Source organism: Canis lupus, chromosome 13 (assembly GCF_048164855.1).
Source record: "Canis lupus baileyi chromosome 13, mCanLup2.hap1, whole genome shotgun sequence".
Classification (NCBI taxonomy): Eukaryota; Metazoa; Chordata; class Mammalia; order Carnivora; family Canidae; genus Canis; species Canis lupus.
This window is the reverse complement of record NC_132850.1, coordinates 4,672,019-4,694,070: the sequence shown is the minus strand read 5'-3', so window position 1 is coordinate 4,694,070 and position 22,052 is coordinate 4,672,019. Positions and strand designations below refer to the sequence as shown.

General features: G+C 60.7%; 1 protein-coding gene across 1 annotated transcript in view; it reads left to right on the top strand.

Moving 5' to 3' along the window:
- Positions 1-1,023: 1,023 nt before the first annotated feature.
- Positions 1,024-22,052, top strand: part of LOC140602382 (bone morphogenetic protein 8B) — a 33,450-nt gene continuing 12,421 nt past the window's right edge. Inside the window, exons 1-4 of the mRNA XM_072771825.1 lie at positions 1,024-1,357; positions 14,186-14,375; positions 14,801-14,949; positions 21,833-22,027. Coding sequence (XP_072627926.1) covers positions 1,024-1,357; positions 14,186-14,375; positions 14,801-14,949; positions 21,833-22,027 — 868 coding nt within the window. The remainder of the gene's footprint in view (positions 1,358-14,185; positions 14,376-14,800; positions 14,950-21,832; positions 22,028-22,052) is intronic.

The following is a 22,052-nucleotide window of genomic DNA, read 5'->3' as shown; positions in this document are numbered from 1 at the left end:
GCGCGCGGGGAGCAGAGGCTGAGCAGGGGTCGCGCAAGGAGAAGCGCCCACCGCGCGTGCAAGGCGACGGCGGGGAGGGCCCGGGTGCCAGCGAGGAGGTGCGGAGGCGGCCGCGGGCAGAGGAAGCGCCGCACCTCCGGGCGCGGCGGGCACCTGCGGGGCCCTGTACCTCCGCACCCGCCCGAGGCGTTTCGGGTCCCCAGCGACGGTCTGCGCACCGGGCGGGGCTGCGGGTCCCTGCGCGGGCGGGGCGGGGCGGGGCGGGGCGGAGACTCCGGGTCCCCGGGGGGCCCCGGGCCGGGACCTCGCGCTCGCCCGACGGCGCCACCAGCGGCCGGAGAGGAGCCCAGCGCGGCGCAGACGCCCCGACGGCGGGCAGGGGCCCCTCGCCCCCTCGGCCCTCGGCCCCTCGCCCCGCTCGGCCCCTCGGCCCCTCGCCCCCTCGCCCCCTCGGCCCCTCGGCCCCTCGGCCCCTCGGCCCCTCGCCCCCTCGCCCCCTCGCCCGGGCGGAGCAGCAGCCTCCCGGCGTCGCGGCCTCGGCCCCGCCCCCGCCCCCGCCCCGCGCCCCCATTGGTCGGGGCCGGAGGGGGCGGGGCCGGGGCGGGGCCGAGGCGGCGCGCGGGCCCCACGGGCGGCGGGGGCGGGGCGCGCGGCGCAGACGGCGGGTCCCGCTGCGGAGGCGCCGCTCGGTCCGCGCCGCTCGGCCCCGACGGGCGCTCGCCGCCGCCTCCGCCGCCGCCCCCGCCCCCGCCGCCCCGCGGGCCTCGGCGGAGCCTTTGCCGGCGCGGCGGCCGCACGCGCGTGGGCCCCGGGGGAGCGCTCGCCTGCCGCGGGGCGGCGGCCCCGGCAGGTGCGGCGCGGGGGGCGCGCGGGGACAGCGCCGCGGCCGCCCGCCAGCCCCCCCCGCGGCGCCGGCCCCGCGCTCGCCCGCCGCCCGCCGTCGGGGCGGCCCCGGCTCGGCTCCCGCCCGGCCGCGGGGCGGATGCGCGCCCGCTGAGGCCCGCCCGGCCCGCCCGGCCCGCCATGGCCGCGCGCCCCGGGCCGCTGTGGCTCGTGGGCCTGGCGCTGTGCGCGCTGAGCGGCGGCGGCCCCGGCCCGCGCCCCCCGGCCGGCTGCCCGGCCCGCCGCCTGGGCCCGCGCGAGCGCCGCGACATGCAGCGCGAGATCCTGGCGGTGCTCGGGCTGCCCGGGCGGCCCCGGCCCCGCGCCCCGCCCGCCGCCGCCCGGCTGCCGGCGTCGGCGCCGCTCTTCATGCTGGGCCTGTACCGCGCCATGGCCCGCGACGACCACGAGGACGGCGGCCCCCCCGCGCGGCGCCCGGGCCGCGCCGACCTGGTCATGAGCTTCGTCAACGTGGGTGAGTGCGGCGGCCGGGCCCGGGCGGCGGGGCCGGGGCGGTGCAGGGCTGTGGCCTCGGGCGTGGGCCCCGCGGCGGCGGCGCGACCCGGAGCGCTGGGGCGCGCGTCCATCCGCCCGCAGCCGCGCAGCCGCCCGGGGTCGGAGTCCTCTCCTGCGGGCGGGCGGCGGGGCCCGCGGGGATGCGGCGCGGCGCGGCGCTAAGGGCGGGGCCGGGCCGGGGCCGGGCCGGGGCCGAAGGTGAGCGCGGGAGGGAGCTGCCCGGGAGCCCGGGAGCCCAGACGCCGAGCCGCCCCGGGGCCGGCCGGAGCCCCCGCTCCAGCTCCTGGGGAGGGCGTAGCTGGCGGGCAGCGGGCGGGAAGGGCGACTCGGAGCTCGGCCGTGCGGTCGCCTGGGCCCAGCCCGCAGCCGGCTCGGCGCGCTGCCGTCCAGACCAGTGAGGACCGGCCGGCGGGCCCTCCCGGCTGCCCGCTCGGAGCCCAGCCTGTGCTCCGCACTAGTTCTCTTCAAGCCCCGGGGCCGTTTGTGGGGAGAGGACGCCGACGTCTTGGGTGACTGCACACACGCTCTTGAACCTGCAGCCGCCACCGTCCCCTCTCCGCTCTGCACCTGTCCGCGGCCAGAGAGGGCCGGGGGTCTGGGGGTTCAGGGGTTCAGGGACCCCAGCGCGGCCTGAGGTGGGGACGGACCCTCGCCAAGGCCACCAGCATCCCTTCACCGGCAGCGTCACCCTTAACCCTCCGCACAGCCTGGGAGCAGACGTGCCATCGTGCCCGTCTCCCCGATGAGGACACAGGCTGAGCGAGGCGCGTCACGCCCAGGATAGCGCAGCCTGGCGGTGGCCCAGCCAGGACAGGCGGGCGTGTTGGCCCTACACCCAGCCCTCCAGGCGGTGACATTTCTCCTGTCAGGAGGGCAGACTTGCAGGGTGGAGAGAGCTTCCAGGGAGGCTGAGGCAGAGAAACCCAGGGGATGGAGCAGCAGCACGTTTTGTGGGGTCTTCAGCCATTTGCTTCCTCTACTAGGGCAGGCAGAGGGCTCGGCCAAGGGGACCTCTGTCCCCACAGCCCAGAGGGTGGCCGAGGGGGGAGTGAGCAGCAGGAAGTGGCTGCTAACCTCTGCTGAGAGCCGGGTGCCAGGCACAGGACTTGGGTCGGGGGTTCTGAACGCCGCCTTCCTGGTGAAGGGCAGGGTGGGGGCTCAGGACAAAAGAGACCATGTGTGGAACTGAGGCTAGAGCCCTGTCCTCTGGACTAGCTGACCTGCGGCTCAGAACCAAGAGGGTTGTGGGTACTGTCACCCTGACACCGTCCCTAAGGGAAACGTCCACTAGAGTGAGTCACCGCCCGGCCAGTGTCCTGCTTCCTTCCCAGCATCCCCTGGTGAAGGCGTGCACAGCCTCGGTGGGAGCTGTCGTCCGAATCAAGCAGCACCCGGAGCTCACGCAGATCGGCCTCCTCTCCTGCCTCTGCTGGGTGGCCTCCAGCAAGTCCCTTGCCCTCTTGGAGCCCCAGATCCCTCCTTGTGAAATGGGGCTGCTTGAGATCAGTGCGTCCACAGGTTACCGTGTGATTGGTTGATGGATGGGAGGAGCAGAACATCAGCCCTGTCATAGGTGCACCTGCGCCTGGTCCCTGCTGCCCCCCGTCCCTCCCCACTGCTGCCCAGCCTTGGGGGGATGTGCTGGGAATGTCCGAGGCTTCTTATGTGCAACCGAGATGGGTTTTAAAAGCCAACCCAAAGGTGTCTCTACCTATTTTTAGAATACAAACTAGCGCTTGAAGTTCTGTAGCCGGAAAAGTCCACGTTCCATCCATGTGGTAACATGTAAGCTGATGTGCCAGCCCCCTTTTCATGGGCTCCGAGAGGTAAAGTGGCCAGCCCAGGGCCACACAGTACGTCCATGACATCATCCGGGGCTGTGGATTCCAGATGCCGGCTTCTTCCCACGCCGTCTGTGCGTGTTTCATTAAGATCTAGGGCCTCTGACGCTGTGGGACTAACAAGCAGATCTTTGTTCCGTGGAGGCCCAGGCTGTGGGCGGGCCCAGCAGCTGTCAGAAGGGCCTTCTTTATTCTGATGTACTAATTGCACTAGTAGAACTCTTGCAGTTTGAGTGGTTTTACCTGGTAATTACCTAGGCTGTTGGGCTGGGATGGGGGGAGGGGTTAGACACCTGGCAGGATTCTTTCCTTGTTTGGAGGCCCAGGCCCCAGGCCCTTGAACCACCGAGCCTGATGGCAGAGTCACCGTGGTATCGGCGCCCACGCCCGGGCTCCCATACCTGGGCCTCCAGCTCCACCTCTCCTGTGGGCCTCATGTGGCTCCTGAGAAGCCAGACCTGGTGTCTGCCGGGCCCCTGAGCATCCACGGCAGCCTGTGGGACCCAGAGGCCAGGGACCTGTCACAAGCAGATGCTCTAGGAAGCCGCGTCGTGGCTGATGGTGTCTCTCTAGGGAGGCCGGGGCTATGGTCAGAGCTGGGGCCCCTGGCGGCCTGTAAGTCAGTCTCAGACTGTACACCCTTGGCTCCCCTTGGTCAGGACACGGTCATGGGGGCGGATACCCACGTGGAGCAGTCCGGGTCTGTCCTGGGTGTCCTGGGTGCTCAGGGAGAGGAGAGCTCCGAGCTGGGAGGCAGCGCCCAGGTTCTGGTATCACCTGGGCCCATCACTGATTCCTTCCTGTCCCGAGTCACCTCCCTTCCCTCCCTGAGCCTCTGTTTTCTCGTCCAGTCCAGCGATGGTGCCGGAAAACCAGGGGCCTCCCATCGCTGACCCCGTGGCCCTGTTTCGGAGGCAGCTCCTCATGCCACCACCCTGTCCCCTGGGCGGGAGCGTGGGTCTGACTGGAGCATGGCCCAGCCCGCGGGGAGGGAGGAATGAGGCAGGAAGGACCGACTCTGCAAGTCTCTCCTGGTCCTTCTCCACCTGAGGCAGAGGAGCAGCAGCTGCCGTGTTCTAGGTAGAGAAACTGAGGCACAGACAGCCCTCCAGGCAGAGGTCCAGCCAGAGATGCATGGAGCCGTCTTCACTGTTGTCCCGACCCTTCTCTGACCAGACTTATTCCCGAGCCTCAGGCGGCGAGGACGGGGGAGTTGACCTGAGGTGTTGGATTTGGGGGCGGCAGGGCTGGGTGGGAGCGAGGGACCTGGCCCACGTCCTCCTCAGTCCTGTGACCTTGAAGGGGCAATGCTTGGTGTCCACGAGCCCCAGGGTCACTTTCTTTGGTTCTTTACCAACGAATTCTTTCATTTTTATGAATTCACTCAGCAGATAGTCCTGTGGCACCTGCTCCGTGCCAGGCACAGTTTTAGTTCCTGGGATGTGTCGGTGCACCTAACAAAGTCCCTGCCCTGGGGGAGCTGGCCTTCTGGGGGGCCACAAAGATGGTCATCAAGTGGTCTAGACGGTGACACTCCCCATCTGGAAACCAGGAGCAGATGGACAATGGTGGGGGGGAGGGCAGACGGACCTGGGAGGGGGGTTCTGACCTGGATCAGAATCTGCATCTTGGTGCCACCACCTGCTGCGCGTGTGATCTGGGCTTTCCAGTCCACCTGTGGGAGCCTCAGTTCCTTCCTCTGTAACATGCAGGCCCTCGTCATACCCACCCTGCAGGGCTGTTCAGGGACCATGTGAGACGGCGCCTGTGAGGACCACATGCCCAGGGCCCTCAGGTCTGTCCCTTCATTTGCATCACAGTTTTGGTCACAACTTTGTTTTGAAAAGAGGAGAGTGAGAGGAGTTGGGTGATTTTCCCAAGGCCACCCAGCAGGTGATCGCTGTGTTCTCTGCTCTTCTCCTCTAGAGAAGCTGCCTCTCCACCCAGGGGGAGGCCTGGCCCACCACTAGGTGTGTTAGTGTCGCCCAATTGGACTGTCTTGAATGTATGTTGTAAACTGAGTAGCTCATTTCAAAAATACCTTTATTTTGGGATTTTATAGAATTAATGGATATTCATTATAAAAAATTTATACCATTAGGCTCATTATAGAATTTCATTATAGAAAATCAGACCATATGTTCAGAAACATGATATGAAAGCCCCTTGTAATCCTCTCTCCACTTCAGAGAAAACCAGCATTTCATTCCTTTGTTGTAGTCTCCTCAACCACCCCTGACATTTTATCAATACAGAAACTAATATTTTATTTTATTTTTTAATAAAATGGGGCACAAATACATACCATCTTGCTACACTATCTTTCATTTAACAGTAAATCCTTTGTCCATCTTAAAAGCTATTAATGCGACCGTATGCCCAAAGTGGCATCCCGTATTAAAAACTAATTTAGCTTTATTGGTATGTAATTGACATATAAAATTATAAGATATCTAAAGCGTGCCGTGTGGTGACTTGATACACATGTGCATTGTTACAGGATTCTTCCCAGGTATTATTTACCACATCCATCACCTCACACATTTAATCATGCGCTATTGTGTTACCAGCTTTAGTCCTCATATTTTACATTAGGTCCTCAGACCTTATTTATCTCATAGCTGAAAGTTTGTACCCTTTTATCAGTCTCTTCCTATATCCCCCACCCCTCCTCCAGCCCCTGGCATCTACTTTTCTACTGTTTCTATGATTTTGACTTTTTTTTAAAAAAATTTTTAAAGATTTCACTTAGTATGCAGTGTTTGTCTTTGTCTGGCTTATTTTCACTTCGCATAATGCCCTCAAAGTGCAGCCTGTTGTCACAAATGACAGGACCTCCTTTTTTGCATGACTGAATATTCCATGATATGTGCATACTACATCTTTTTTGTCTATCTGTTGATGAACACTTAGGTTGTTTCCATGTCCCGGCTGTTGTGAATAATGTGCAGTGAATATGGGAGTGCAGAGATCTCTTTGGGATCCTGTTTCCATTTCCTTTGCATATATTCTCAGAAGTACCCTTGCTGGGTCAGTTTTTTAAGGAACCTCCATAATGATTTCCACAGTGGCTGTAACCAAATTACATCCCGCCAGCAGTGCACGAGGGCTCCCTTTTCTCCACATCCTCACCAACACTTGTTATTGCTTGTCTTCTTGATGACAGCTATTCATTCTAACAGGTGTGAGGTATACCTTATTGTGGTTTTGATTTTCATTTCTCTGATGATGAGTGATGGTGAGCACCTTTTCATGTGTCTGTTGGCCATTTGTATGTCGTCTTTGGAAAATGTTTAGTTCCTCTGCCCATTAAAAATAATTTTTTTTTGCTGTTGTATGAATTTTTTAAAGATTTTATTTATTTATTCATGATAGACAGAGAGAGAGAGAGGCAGAGACACAGGCAGAGGGAGAAGCAGGCCCCACGCTGGGAGCCCAACGCGGGACTCGATCCCGGGACCCCAGGATCATGCTCTGGTCCAAAGGCAGGCGCTAAACCGCTGAGCCACCCAGGGATCCCCATGTATGAATTAAAAAAAAAAAAAAGATTTTACTTATTTATTCATGAGAGAAAAAGAGAGGCAAAGGGAGAAGCAGGCTCCCTGTGGGGGTCCCAATGTGAAACTCGGACCTGGGACCCCAGGATCACACCCTGAGTCAAAGGCAGATGCTCAACTGCTGAGCCACCCAGGCACCCCTAGGGCCATGTCTTATCCCTCTTTAATCCCTGGGGAATCATGAACGACCTGAGAACAGGGACCAGATCTTCTGACTCCTCATGGCACTCACCCCAGCCCCTGCGTGGCAGGTGCGCAGGGCAGACCGCAGAGTGACCACATCACTCGCAGGATGAGCCAGACGGACCAGGCAAGGTTAAGGGAGGAGGAACACGGCAGGAGGCAGGGGCTGAGAGCAGGGGCAGGAGCCTGGGCCTGGTTGGGTGGGCCAGAGCAGGGCTGCCCTCCCTGTCTTTGTGGAGGCCGACCATGGGTGCAGCATCTCCCTGGGCACTTCCCCGGGACCTCCAGTCCTCCCAGGGTCCTGCCTGGAGGAAGGTGGCTTCAGCAGGCATTCTGGGAGGGGGTGGGCATTGACAGGAGAACCTCATTGACAGGTGACCCCCCCCATCCCAATATCGACCCCTAGAGGGAATCTAGGGCCACTCGTTTTACATCATCTTTAAATCTGAGAGAATGTGCCCGCCCCTGCCCACTGAGGGGGGCCCCTCCAGCGGTGAGGCCCGGGGCAAGGAGGTACACCCAGTCCACCTCCTCATGGGAACCCATTCCCCAAGGGAGAGAGGGCTGTGTCACTGTGACCACATCTTTCTGGAAAACTCCCACAGTTCGGTCCTCTCCCCGGGTTTGCACCAGGGAATTGTATCCTTGCTCAGTCTCCTTGGATCTATTTCTGGCCTTGAGAGACTTGATGTGGCCGAGTGTGCGGGTGTTCCCTTTTAATTTGGGGTCTAAAGCCATCTGAGGCCTGGACGGCGATCACGCGTGCGGAGCCATTTATGGAACGGCTTTTGAGAAAGTCAGTAATGAAAAGTGACTAAAAATACGTTAGAAATGCAGCCCTGGCCTCTGGGCAGCACTGAGATTTGTGGGTGGGAGGAAGCGGACCTGGTTCAGATGCAGACCTGGTGGGTGATCAGTTCTGCAGCTCGTCCATGGGCCTGCACCGGCCACGGAGGCCTGGGGGTTGATCCAGGTTGAAGGGGGCCCCTCAGCCCTGTCACTCGCAGGATGAGCCAGACGGACCCACGCCTCTGCTTCTGGGAGCCTGGGGAGCCTGCCCTCTGCCTCGGCAGCCCAGCCAGGCCGGGAACGGGGGCCAGTCCCACAGCAAAGTGGAAACACGGGTGGCCTCTGATGGAGACACACTGTGGCATGGAAGCCATTCCCAGGCCAGCAGGCTGCCCCGTGTCCTGGGGAGCGCGGCAGACACGTCCCCCTCTGGGCCCCCAGGGCACAAGGAGCTCGGGAAGGTCCACTGAGAGCCTCCTGTCTCCGGCCCACGTTGTGCGGTCAGAAGATTCTGTTCTCTTAACAGCCACTACGGGCTAAAATAAGAGGATGACTTTTTGAAGTGTTACTTTTTGGTCAAAAACAAGACAGATTTAGATCATCCAGATACCTTTCAATTTTGTCCAAGTCACAAAAATATCTGAAGCCGTTATTGGTGTTGGGCTGGTGGACTTAGGGTGCGGCATCTGGAGATCTTTCCCGAGTGGCAGGCGCAGATCCTCAGAGGAAGAAAGGCAGGATGTAGTTGGCGGCGTGGTGGTCAAAGACATCTCTGCACACGGCATCCTGACCCGCCTAGAGTCCTAGGATCCTTTATTTCCTGGAGTTTCAGTAATGGAGAAAGTAAACTAACTGCTTCCCCACATGGAACTTTGAGAATAAGGTACCTTTGGGAAACAGTGGTCACATCATCTGTCCCTGATAGTGGGCCCATGCCCTGCCAACCCCAGGTGTCTCGATGGAGCTGGCTGTCAAGAGCCTCTGTTGGCTGCTAAAAACCCCAGGTGGCTTCCAACCCACCTCTCAGGGTCATGGACTACTGTAACATCAACAACTGTTGAGTTTTATCAGATTCTTCCCAGGTCACAGAGCCTCTTTGAATCCCTGGACAGCAGCTTAATCAGAGTCCATTAATATCACTAGGAATAATACTAACGTGTTGTCCAATTTGATAAGCACAGACGTGGACATCACTTCCATATTTCAGCTAATAGAAAAACATCAGATAAACTGAAGTTGAAAGGCATGCCACAAAATAACTGGCCAACACTCTTTAAAAATGTCAATGTTAGGGATCCCTGGGTGGCACAGCAGTTTGGCACCTGCCTTTGGCCCAGGGCGCGCGCGATCCTGGAGACCCGGGATCGAATCCCACGTCGGGCTCCCGGTGCATGGAGCCTGCTTCTCCCTCTGCCTATGTCTCTGCCTCTCTCTCTCTCTCTGTGTGTGACTATCATAAATAAATAAAAATTTTTTAAAAATGTCAATGTTAGAGGGCGGCGCCTGGGTGGCTCAGTCGTTAGGCATCTGACTCTTGATCTCAGCTCAGGTCTTGATGTCAGGGTTGTAAGTTCAAGTCCCACACTGGGCAGGGAGCCTACTTGTAGTAAAATAAATAAATAAAAGTGTCAGTGTCATGAAAGAAAAGGAAAGACCTAGCAATTGTTACAGATCGGAGGAGACACGGGGTGCCTTACAACTAAATGCGATGTGGGACCCTCCCTGGACTGAAGTCAGGAACATTCAAGAAATGAATAGTGGAAAACCTGGCAAAATTCTAGAAATTTAATAGCATTGTATCAATACCAGTTTTGTGGTTTTGAAGTTACTCTATGGTTTGATTATATATGGTATTATCATTAGGGGAGGCTGGGTAACAAGCATAGGGGCACTCTCTGGACTATTCTAGCAAAGAAGAGTTCTGTCTAAATCTAAATCGCCTAAAATTATTTCAAAATAAAGTTAAAAGCACAAAGTGACTCACACGTACCCTCCCTGCATTATCCCCAGTCCCGCCCCTCCCTTGACCTCCTTCATAGCTGCTTCCCCTTGTTTGATACCTGACTTCCCCATGCACCGTAAACTCCATAACGTCCCTGGGGCTGGGGGGCCACTCCGTGTCCTCAGCTGTGTTCTCACCCGTGCCTCCATCATGACCTGCCTACAAGGAGCACTGCATTCAAATGTGTATGAGTAAACAAACTAATTTTCCTGGATGTAACAAGGAAAAATGAATGCTAAAAAAAAAAAAAAAATGTTTTTAGAAAGCCTGCTGAGCATATATAATCAGGATCTTTTCCCACGTGCCCAAAGGTGAAATTATGGGAACACCCCCCCGCTCCAGATTACGAATCCTTGGCCCAGATATTGAAGATGGGGGGAATAATTCACTACCGAGAAATCTTCCTCCAGGCATCAGTGGTCCCCCACAGGGCTACCACAGAGGATTCCCGGCAGGACATATCTCAGAAGGCCAGGATCCAGAACATACCAGGCAGGGAGTACCCATTACTCCTTCATCCTGGCCAAATCTACCGCAGGCTGGGAAATGAACTTCCCAGCCCCACAAGTGGTAGCAAAAAAAATTTACTGGGAAAACCCAAGAAATCACATTGTACGGACCTTGGCCTTTCCCATAAATTCCCTCTGCAGACCATCAGCAATAGCGGGGGCGGAGGGTGGGGAGTAGCAACAGGCCACTTCCAACTGGATTTTTATGCTGTTCTTTCAACATCAGATGGTGGAGGTCTGCCCTGATGTGGTAGAAGCAGCCCAGACGGGAGTCAGGACCCCTGGGTTCCATCTCTGTATGTATAGAAAAGGGGAAGGGGACTGTGTGTGACGATCTGTGTCCCTGGGGCTCTGATGTTCTGGAATCTTCAGTGCTTTCGTAAAGGGTCACTATCTGCTTTGTGCCTGAGCCAGAACGGCCTCGGTGGTGATTCTGAAGGGCTACTCTCTGAGCCTGGGCATCTTTGGGAGATTCCAGACCTTGGGGAAGTGCAAGCTCGGCAGGAGGGTGCACCAGGAGGGAAATGCTCCTGTGAAATATGGTAGAAGCATTTCTGGACCAGAACCAAGTACTTACTATGGTAGCAACCATGGCCTTTTGCGGTTCCACTTGACCCTGTATCAAATGGCCATTCTGCAGATGTGGATACTGAGGCCCAGAGGATCAAGTGCCTGGACACAGGGGTCAGGAGGTGAATAGGAGGGAGCTTGAGACCATCCAAATGCCTTTCACTTGAATTAATGTATTTTTATGTTACAGAACCTTCCATTCCATACTCGTATTTGGAAAAAGAAAATTGAAAGTCTCCCTTTTCTCCCCCATGGCTCTCGAGATTCACACATGAAGGAACTCCTGGTACTGGCAGGATGTTGTCACTTTGATACAGGGATGAAGTGAGGAGATCAGGGGCCAGCACCCCTTCCCCACTCCTGTGGAAGTTCCTACCTACTTGATAGCGCCTGCCCCTCCCAAAGCCCTTTCAGGGCCCTTTGTGGAAAGACTGCTAGTATCCCCACTAGATGAAGAGCGTGAAGCCAGGGAAAGTACCTGGTCACCGGTAGGGTCAGAAGCCCCAGCTACAGGCCAGAGCACCTATACTTCTCAACCATCTGATAGTGGGCGAGAGCAGGGGCTGCCCATCCAGCAACTACTGTAGGGGCAAATCCAGATCCTAATAGCCACTGCTCCTCAACACCAGCTTATTCTGGGGCACCTGGGGGGTTCAGTCAGTTAAGTATATTAAGACGCTAGACTTCAGCTCAGGTCATGATCTCAGGGTTGCAAGATCGAGCATGGAGCCTGCTTAGGATGTCCATTCCCTCTGCTCTCCCCACAAAAAAAAAAAAAAAAAAAAAAAATAGGGCAGCCAGGGTGGCTCAGTGGTTTAGCGCCGCCTTCAGCCCAGGGCCTGACCCTGGAGACCCAGGATCAAGTCCCACGTCGGGCCCCCTACATGGAGCCTGCTTCTCCCTCTCCCTGTGTCTCTGCTGCTCGCTTGCACGTGCACGCTCTCTCTCTCATTAATAAATAAATCTTTTAAAAATAAAAAAATTAAAACTTTTACTAAATGCACAGAAGCAACTGCTAGAAAACTGGGCATATGCACTGTTCTAGCAGAGAGACGGGGCGCTCCCCTTTGGCCAGTTAGTCATGTCCAATGTATTGCTGCATCCCAGCAACTTTATCAGCTTCTGATGAAAGCATGACTTCCTGAGACTGTCCCTCCTCCCAGTGCTCGTCTGGGACAGCCAGGGTGGCAGTCTCCTGGCTGAACTGCTGGCCGGTTCATCAGTTTCACAAACCCACAGGGTGGAAGCTTGGAACTGGGTACCCCAGGCTCCCTTGACCCAGCGCATGTGGGCCCCCGGGTCAGCCAGGGAGGGAGGCCGCAGAGCGCGGTCCCCCTGTGGAGCTGGCAGGCTCAGGGTCGTTCTCTCAGTCCCCAGATCCAGCAGGATGTCAGCGTCGGGCCTGCAGACCGAGCTTGCCCGGGGTTCGGGGACCCGCCTGTCAGCCCCCAGCCCGGGGAGCAGATCCCTGCTGGCTGCTCTGGGAGGAGTCGGGAGGCCGCCCCCCAGCCACCCTCCTTCACTCTCTGTGCCACACCCTGTCACGGCCTATGGCCTCCACCTGTGTCGTCCTACACATCTGGGAGCCTCACAGCCAGGTGACAGAGGTGCTCCGTGTGGACCCTGAGTCCACAAAATGTCACCAAAGCTCTGCAAGTGTGGGTGTGAGCGTGTCTGTAGGGCGGAGGGGACACGTGTGTCCATATTCGTGGCACACGTCCTCGGTGAGGGTCCAGAGCCCTGCCCTCCACACTCTCTGGGCAGGCCCGCGTGGGAGGACCCGGATCCCACCCTGGGTCACACTGCCCCCTGGGCAGCCTGGCTCCCGGGTGGGCACGTGCTGCGCGCCCCCACCCTGTCAGAGGCTGGACGTCCCGTTCCTTCTGCTCCCGGGGCCGGGAGCCCATCTCCTCCTGTCATCGTGTGTGTCACGGTGACACTGGCCCGCCCTGCCCAGCTGCCTGCCTGTCCATCCCTGGACCCGGTCCCCACCGCGAGGCCAGGAAGTGCTCCCACATCCGCCTCCACCACCAGCCTGGTGACTTGTGGTCACTGAGCCCAGTAGCCAGAGAGCGTTTCTAAAAAGACTCACAGACATGTAATTAAAATCTCAGCGTCGGGGCTGGGGAAGGTGCTGGGCGGCTCCCGCCCCTGCCTTCCGGAAACACAGATTTGTGGCCTTTGAAAGTGACAGGAGGCTAAAGTAAGACGCTGCTAAATATACTGTCCTGGGCATTTCCGGGCAGCGGGGACATGTGGGCTTCAGTCGCCCCCCAGCCTCCTGTCCAGACACGCCAGCCCGGCCACCGGGCCCGCCTCGGCCCCCTCCAGCCTGTGCCTCACCTTCCCCTCCTCATCTGTCTTCCGCTCCCCTGCCTCCCAACCCACGTCGTGCCCCTGCTGCCCAGAACCCTGAACCCCACTGGCCAGAGGCACAGCCCGGGCCCCTAGGCCGGAATGCCAGCCCTCGGAGCCAGAGCACAGCCAGGCTCACCGCCCAGCCCCACCGCTGATCTGCGGGCGCCCCCACACCCACACCTGCGCCCACCAGGTCCCCTCTGCCTGGAATACCATCCCGCCACCTGCTCCACCCGACACGACTCTGTCCCGTCCTTCAAGGCCAGGGCAGGTGGCAGCTCCCCTGGGAAGCCTGCTCAGATCCCACCACGTCAGGGGACCGTCCAGCCTCCCCAGGACCTGACCAGGTGTCCCCAGGGGCGGTCGCTCATCCCTTGCTCGTCCTTGCTCCTGCCAAGTCTCCCCCTGGCCCTCCTTCCTCCTCTGCATTCTCCCCAGGCAGGACCTCCATCCTTTGGCCCTTTGCTGTGTCTCAAGGCTGTTGTTTGCCCTGCCTGTGCCGTCTGTGCCTCAGCCCTGTGTTCAGGCTGGCCCTTCCTTCTGCGGTGTCCTCCTCCCGGGACGCTGTGGCCCATGTGCCGTCACCCCACGGGGCCCAGCCCCAGTGTCAGCTGCAAACGCTCCCCTCCCCAGGCTCCCATGCACACACACTGGCCTCAGAAATGCACTCGGTTCTGTGCCTGCTCCTCTTCCCTGAAGAGGGATGTGGCCTCTGTTCATCCTGGGGTCCCAGAGCCAGCGGGGATGGGGCGGGGCCGGCTGGGTTTGGGGTTGGGGTCCAGAGGCGGAGGCTGCTCTTGCGGCACCACTGTGTGTGGGGCCCTGTGCAGAGCCGTCTCAGCCCCAGGAGGCAGGGCCTGGGAGCAGGCCCCCCTGCAGAGGAGGAGGGAGCCGTCCCCACCCAGGCCGCCAGGCCCCCGGTGCCCTCCCGGCTCTGCCCAGAACACAGGTGACCCGCAGCCCTGCTCTGTCTTACAGTGGAGCGTGACCGCACCCTGGGCCACCAGGAGCCCCACTGGAAGGAGTTCCACTTTGACCTGACCCAGATCCCGGAGGGGGAGGCAGTCACGGCCGCTGAGTTCCGGATTTACAAGCTGGCCAGCACCCACCTGCTCAACAGGACTCTGCACGTCAGCACGTTCGAGGTGGTCAGGGAGCAGTCCAACAGGTGCCTACCCTGCACCCGCCTCCCGATGAGCCTCTGTGGGTGTGTCTGGCCTGGCCGTGGAGGGGACGTTCCCCAGAGGACGGAGGGGAGCTTCCCGGGGGACACACCCTCAGAGACAGAAGGACACGTGGCCGGAGGCCTCGCGTCACCACGGGGAGAGGCCCAGCATTGGTCCTGCTGCAAATCCCTCCACTGCTGTCCTGGCTGTGGGACCGTGGGCTGGTCACTCAGCTCCTGAGCCTCAGTTTCCACGTCCCTACTGGGCACAGCAACACCTTCCCACAGTAGATACGGTGAGATGAGGCAGGCGAGGGGCCCAGCCCGAGCCAGGCAGGGTCGGTGCCCCACGAGTGGGCCCCAGGGTGGGGGCTGGAAACAAAAGCAGCTGTGCCGGCCCTCAGTTAATTGTTTTTTCGTGTCCACAGGGAGTCTGACTTGTTCTTTTTGGATCTTCAGACGCTCCGAGCTGGGGACGAGGGCTGGCTGGTGTTGGACGTGACAGCAGCCAGTGGCCGCTGGTTGTTGGGCCGGAACAAGGACCTGGGGCTCCGCCTCTATGTGGAAACGGAAGATGGTAAGGCTCAGGCCCGGGCAGCAGACCTCCTCCTGGGGGCTCCTCCGACGCTGCTGGCGGGAGGCGGCTGCGGCCCCTACCCCCCGCATCTGGCCCCAGAGGCCTGGCCCTTCTCAGCCCGGTGGCTGGGTGATAATCCCCTACCCCCTCTGGGGCCTCAGCGGGGCACAGAGGGTGAGGTTCCCACAGCGGAGGCCCCCACCACCACGGTCTCCCTCCTCTCCTTTTGCAGAACCATTTGAGTTGCTAAGAGAGAGTCCATGTTGTCCCTACCACGAGCGGCGTGAGCAGTGGGGAGTGTCCGTAGCGGCAGGGCCTCAGGGAAGGGATCACACCCTCAGACTCGGATCAGAGGGGCCTGGCTTTAAGTCCCAGCGCTGCAGCGCTCTCCCCCGGTGACCTCGGCAGGATGCTTCCCTGCCCAGTCTGTTTCCTCCTCTGTAGAACGAGGTTTCACGCCTGCGCTCATTCCCCAGCTAGCCAGGGAGAGCCTCCTTCGTGGGCAGCCGTGCAGAGGGAGAGGCCGAAGGCGGGCGCAGGATGGGCGTTTCTGGGCCACACACGGGGCTGCCGTGGCTGGAGCGGGCGGTCAGGGCGAGGTGGGGCAGGAGACTGACCGCTGGCGGGGCACACTGAGTGCGGGTGACGCGGGGCCCGGTGTTGGAGCCTTGACAGCTCGCTGTATTCCATAGCAGCGGAGGATGACAGGATCTGATTCCGGTTTTTAGAAAAGAGGCCTCTGAGACAGCCCCTCGAGGAGGGGTCCCTCCACCCCCATAGGACTCCGCTTAGTGACTCGCTTCCCCGAAGTCCAGGAGGGCCGGGGTGGGGAAGTAGGTCCCAGAGGAGAAAGCTGACTGCAGGACCGCAGCAGGTGATCAACGCTCACAGGAATGTCACGTCCATCCTGTGTCCCCTTGACATGATGGCATGAGAAGGGCCCTCATCTCCTGGTCTTCCTCCCAAACCCAGAACCCCCTCTCACTGTGAGAGAGACGTCAGACAAACCAAGTTGCGGGACACACTACAGAACGTCTGACAAGTATTTCGCAACGTGTCGAGGTCATCACATACAGAGACGATCTGAGATACTGTAACAACCCACGGGGCCTGAGCAGTGGTAACAAGTGGATGGGACCCTGGAGGAGAAGAGGACATTGAGGAAGACGGATGAGGTCCGAACCCGTTGTGTTTAGCACAGCATCAGACAGCAACATCGGTTCATTAGTCGTGACAAATGCACCACGCAGACAAATGCCAACATTTCCCGGGGAAACTGGCTCTGGGCACCTGGGACTCTGCAGGGTCTTCGAAGTTTCTCTGTAAACGTCAGCTGTTGTAGACCACATGTATGCGACAGGCCCCGCCCCCGACATCAGCAGGGGGAGTAATCTGTGCGGGACAAGAGCCAAGTCAGACGCCCTGAGCCACACGTGTGCGGCGGGAGCAGACGGGCTTGTGGGCAGCAGCAGAAATGGAGAAAAGCGGGTGGAGGAGGAATCGGGGAAGGCGTGGATCCAGCCAGGGGCCATTTTAATCGAATCTTTTTTCTCCTGCCTGAGTAACAGTAGAGGAAGGGCAGGCTTGAGGGAGCAAACCAAGAGTGCTCTTTGGGTGATGTTATTGAGAGCCCTGGGGGACGTCAGATGGACCGTCATCCAGGACGGGTGAGTGCTGGAGGCACCCGTGTGGGAAGCGCTGACGTCTACGTGGGTTGAGAGCCATGGGCCTGGAGCAGGGCCTGGGAAGGGGATGGCCATGGAGAAGGAAGGGGACCGCCCAGAGCCCTGGGGCCTCTCACATGGAGAGAGCTGCCGAGGAGGGACCACATGATGCGTCTCCCATCCCACAGGGAGGTGGGCTGAAGAGGGCGGTCTTCCCACCAACCCCCAGACCCAGGGTCTGTCTCCCCTCAGTGACCTGTCGGGGCCTCCACAGGCACCACTCCCTCCCTGTGGGGCTGCAGGGTCCAGGGTCTGGGTCCCGCGTGCCTGGAAGCACGTGGCTTCCGGATCCCTCTGAGCATGAGGGGCTGGGACATGGGGGGAACCTGGTCCCGTGTCACTGCCCTGCCTGCCCTCCCTGCTCCTTGATGGGTGGTGGCGGTCTGTCCCTGACCTGGACCCGAGCCCGGAGGTGGAGCCCACAATGGCAGCCTTCTGGAGGCCCGTGGTGGCCCTGGGGTGCTGTGTCCCCGCCGGCCGCTTGGGGCCTGCGCTGGCCAAGACCAAGGGCGCCGTGTGCAGCCTGGTCACCAGCGATGATTCTCCTACACGGATCCCGCGGAGCTGGTGAGAGACACGAACCACAGGGCCAGGACCATGGTCGGCGGCTTAGGGCTCTGCAGGATTCCAGAACCTGTCAAGGCGCTGCTCAAGACGCGGGTCAGGGACTTGTGCATGGTCAGCAGCGACGTGGGGTGGACGACTTCGGGCCGGGCCTCTTACTGGGACCGAGCGGATCACCCGCAGCATCTGCTGCTACGTGGGGGAGAACTCGCTGTGCCAGAGCCAGTCCCTGTCGGGCGAGCGGGAGCTGGAGCTGCCAGCCCAGGGCTCCCTGGCCGAGCGCATCCGTGCGGGGGTGGCGGGTGCTGGGGTGCCCGCGTTCCACACGGCCTCCGGGACTGTGGTGCAGGAGGAGGCCCCCCACATCAGGTACGCGCCCTTCGGCAGCATCTCGATCACGGGCCAGCCCCGAGAGGTGAGGGAGTGTCACGGGAGCCACTGTCCTCTGCAGCGAGCCATCGCGGCCGGTTCTGCGGGCAGAAGGGTGGAAGGTCAACCCTGCAGGAAGCATCATGTTGGGAAGAAGCGCCAGGAATTCCACCGTGTCCATGTGCAAAGCTGCAGAAACCTCAGTGGTGGAGGTGGAAGAAATCGTGGGTATGGGGACATTTGCCCCGGAAGCCATCCACGTTCCTAACGTTTATGTGGACCCAGAACACGGGGGGGAATATGAGAAAGGCAGTGAGCGGTGAAGCTGCAGACGGAGGAGGGTGAAGAGGCCGAGTCTGTCGGTGACCCCCAGGCCTGAATCCAACACGGGCAGCTCCGGAATTTGAGGAGGCGCGCACGCCGGTTTGGGCGTAGGAATCCCCCTCTGGCCAGCAGCTGCGTCAGCCTGGCTTGGACTGTCCTCTGCACGGGGACGGTCCTGGGCTTGGGTCCGTCTCCATTCAAAGATGAGGTGGGTGCAGATCCCGTCGCTGTGGGCAAGCGGACAGTCCGTGTTTTCCCTGGGGGCTGTTTTTCTCCAGCGATGACTGGTTTGCCATGATTCGAGGGGACACGTCCACCTCAGTGTCCCAGGAGCCACGTGGGATTCCTGGCGACTGGACGATACCTGGAAAGAAGGTGAGAGCATGGGGGTGCCGTGGATTTGGTGTCCACTCTCAGGACCGGAGTGGTGGCCCCGTGGACCACTGCACCAAGGACAGCGAACCCCAAGTCTGGGACAGGTGCACCTGCCACCGCCCGGGATGCGCCGTGTGGACCTGCTCACCGCCGGGAGGGCCGGGTGCGACGTGCACCGGACGTCCTGATGCTGATCGAGCTCTGGGACGACCTGACGGTGGACGAGGCAGCGGGCGGCCCCCCGCGTGTCACCACCTCGGACCCTCGCAGCACTGGCAGCCTCGCCCGGGAAGGAAGCCCTGCTCACAGAGGGCGCGTCTCGTCTGAGCCCGTTGGGGTTTCACCCAGAGGAGGTGAGCACAGCTGTGGGGCCAGGCGGCCCGAGCGGTGCTCCGGCGTCTCAGACTTGCTACCGCCGCACAGACTCTTCTCTCACGAGGGCTGTGGCTTCAGTTAAAAGCAAGGGGAGAGCGCAGCCGTTTGTCCTGTATGTTCTGTGGCTCCTGAGGAGGACTTGCTGGTCCCGGGGCCCCCGCGGCCTTCCTCCCTGTGATACTCCATGAAGTTCCCCGCAGCTCGGAGGAGCCCGCAGCAAGGCTTTCTGGGAAGGGCCTTCCCTGGCGACTGGGCCCCGAGATGTGGGGGGTGATGAGGAAGGAGCCCTCCCCCCCCATGCCCAGGGCCCCACTTTGCCAGCGCCGTGAAAAATGCACAAGCGTCAACGTGCATCGTGAGCAGGGGGTGCTGTCGGCGTGAGCTCGTCTTCCCGCGGCCCCTCTGACTTTTCCTCTGGGGCCTTTCATCTCGCTACCAAATTCTGTTTCCCGGTAGCCTCCCCTCTTCCTCCCTGCTCGTTCTCCTCACGGCTAAATAGATGTCTCTGGAAGGACAGCGAGGCTGTGGAGCTGGGCCGGAGCCCGGGGGGTGCAGGGACAGGGCGGGGAGCGAGGTGCCTCCGTGGATGAACAGTCCAGCCTGTGCTGTCAGAGGCGGCGGCCTGTGGTAGGAGGGCTTCTAGAAGCAACCCTAGGCCCCTTCCGGGAGTTCTCATGTCCAGTCACGGGCGTCCTGTGTCACCCCGGGCACTCAGACCCCTGTGTCTGTCCTGGAGCGCTACACCTGCTGCTGTGCTGCTCCCCTAGAACCAGGAGAGGCTGTGGTGGCTTCATCCCGAACCCGCAGACTCACAGACCTAAGGGAACAGTGAGTTCATCTGCAGGCGTGTGTGCGTGCAAATGTGTGTGTGTGTGATGATGAGACCACAGCCTGGCGTGGAGCGCGGCACCCTCCCTCACGTCGCTGTGAGGCGCACACAGCCCTCAGGAGCATGTGGGCCAGGCCTGGGGAGTCTCGCGGGTGAAGGAAGGCCTGTGAGCGGCCTCCCTGGGGCCTCACCCTGAGGGGAGGCAGCCCCTGGAATGGAGGGGGGCCCTGCGCCCTGATGGGGCCGCCTGGGGGCGGGATGGATGGTGGGGCACCGTCTGGGGCGTCCGGGGAGGGGACCTGACGGTTGTCCAGCCGCCCCGTGGGGCAGGCCGGGCTTCCCGGGCGGCGCCGGCTAGAGGAGAGTAGGGCGCTGGAAGGGAGGAGGAGGGATGAGCCCCTTGTCCCCCCCGTGACGGAGAATCCTAAGCAGAGGGACAGAAGCGGACCTGGGCCAGGGCTGGGACCATCCAGCTTTCAGCCCGGCACCCTGAGGGTCCCTCAGCGAGGCCCCCGGGTCACCCCCCCCCGCCCCCCGCAGGCTGAGGTGGGCCGGAGAGTGCGGAAGGGCCTGCGCCCAGAGCAGGGGCCGCGATCCGGCAGGATTCATCCCGAGTGGAGCCTCTAACGGGTCCAGCGCACCTGTTTGTGGCGGTGAGGTCAGAGGTCAGTGTCCGGGTTGACTGGTTGTTGGAGCATCTTGGCCCGAGGACTCGGCCCGAAGCTCGGCCGTCTAGGGGCTCCCGTCGCCAGCAGAGCAGGACCGCGGTGGGGCGGGCGATGCCTTGACCTGCGCTGTGTCACGGCGAGTCGCGGGAGGGCCGCCGATGGCACAACGTGTGTGCTTGTGCGTGTGCACGTCTGCGTACTGTGTGCTCAACGCGTGTGTTTCTCTGCATACGTGGGGGGGGGTCAGGGTGGCCACCCGGAGGTGACGTGTCCCCGGAATGGAGCCGTTGGCTCTGCGTTACACGAAACATAAAATGGACTTAGTGTTCAGCTCCTGTCGTTTAACAAAATTCCTCAGGAAGAGAAAATGAAGGGGCCTGTGGCCACTCGTCTTTATCGCGAAAGCCAGCACGTACCCCACGTGCCTGGAGTGGAGCTAATATCCAAATATTATGTATATTTTCTCAAAGGAGTTTTATAGGCTTGAAATGCTCAGAGTGGAGACATCTTAACTGCAGTGACCATGTTTGGGTGAAAAAGTTGGAAAAAATGGAGACTATTACGGTGACTGTTGTGTAAAGCTTTGATTGACATGGAAACATTCCAGAAAAATGAAAATGCCGAAAAAAAAAATGAAAATGCCGAGTTGGAGTGGGGAGAGATTTCCGAGTGGTATTTTTCCTCCGAGGCCACTTTGCATTGCTGTTGTGTCACTTTGACAATTAAGAACCCAGGAGGCGAGTGGCCCAGTCGGTGGAGCGGCCAACTCTTGGGTTTGGCTCAGCTCGTGGTCTCAGGGTCCTGGGCCCGCGCCCCGCACAGCCCTGCGCTAGCGGGGAGTCTGCTTGAGGGGCTCCGTCCCTCTCCGCCTGCCCTTCCCCCCGCAAATAAATAAAAGATCTTTAAAAAGTCAGGAGGACATTTGGAAAGACAAGGGGCCCAGGGAGTCTTACTGGTGGAGGGGACGTTCCCAGGGTCGTGAGTGTTTCTCACGGCATCCTCGTCTCTAAGCAGCTATGGGATCAAATCCCATTTTCCCGGGTGTCCCTCTTCCTAGCCCGAGGCCCCCGTGTCCCTGCCCACAGCCTTTCCTCTCTTGTGACCCACAGACCTGGGGTTAACCCTGTAAGTGAGTAAGGACTGGGGTCAGACCGACGTGGGCTGGACCCCGGCCCTGGGCCTCTGGCCAGATGTCTGTGCCCCGCTGCCCTGTGTCCCGCCTGTGGGCCTCAGGGGACACTCAGCGCCCTGCTCTTGGCCGTGCCAGGCAGAGCAAGCCGTGGCTCCCACCTGGCGGCCGCCCCAGTCCCCTGGGTCACAGATCCATCGATCCCCCGAAAGCCTCGGGGCCCTCAGACGGAGGTGGGACCCGGGGTGCTGTGCGCCCCTGGCAGCCTGGCTCTGAGGCTTCCTGGGAAGCACGTGGTCCAGGGACGGTGGAGAGGCCTGAGGTCACCAGTGGGAGGAGCTCGAACGTGTAGAGGGTTCACCGGTGTCACAAACAGGGACCCTGTGGTGGCGAGGCCCCTCCGCCCCGTGCCCCTGGGACCGTGTCCTCCGGGTGGGGACACCGTGGAGGCCGTGGTGGAGGGTCCCCGCCGTCCCCGTGCGCCCCCCGCCCGCGAGTGACCGCCTCTCTCCTCTCTCCGTCCCAGGGCGCAGCGTGGATCCTGGCCTGGCCGGTCTGCTGGGGCGACGGGCGCCGCGCTCCAAGCAGCCTTTCCTGGTCACTTTTTTCAGGGCGAGCCCCGGTCCCGTCCGCGCCCCTCGGGCAGCGAGGCCCCTGAAGAGGAGGCCGCCGAAGAAAAGCAACGAGCTGCCGCACCCGAACCGCCTCCCAGGGATCTTCGGTGAGGTCCGGGGCGGGCCTGGGCC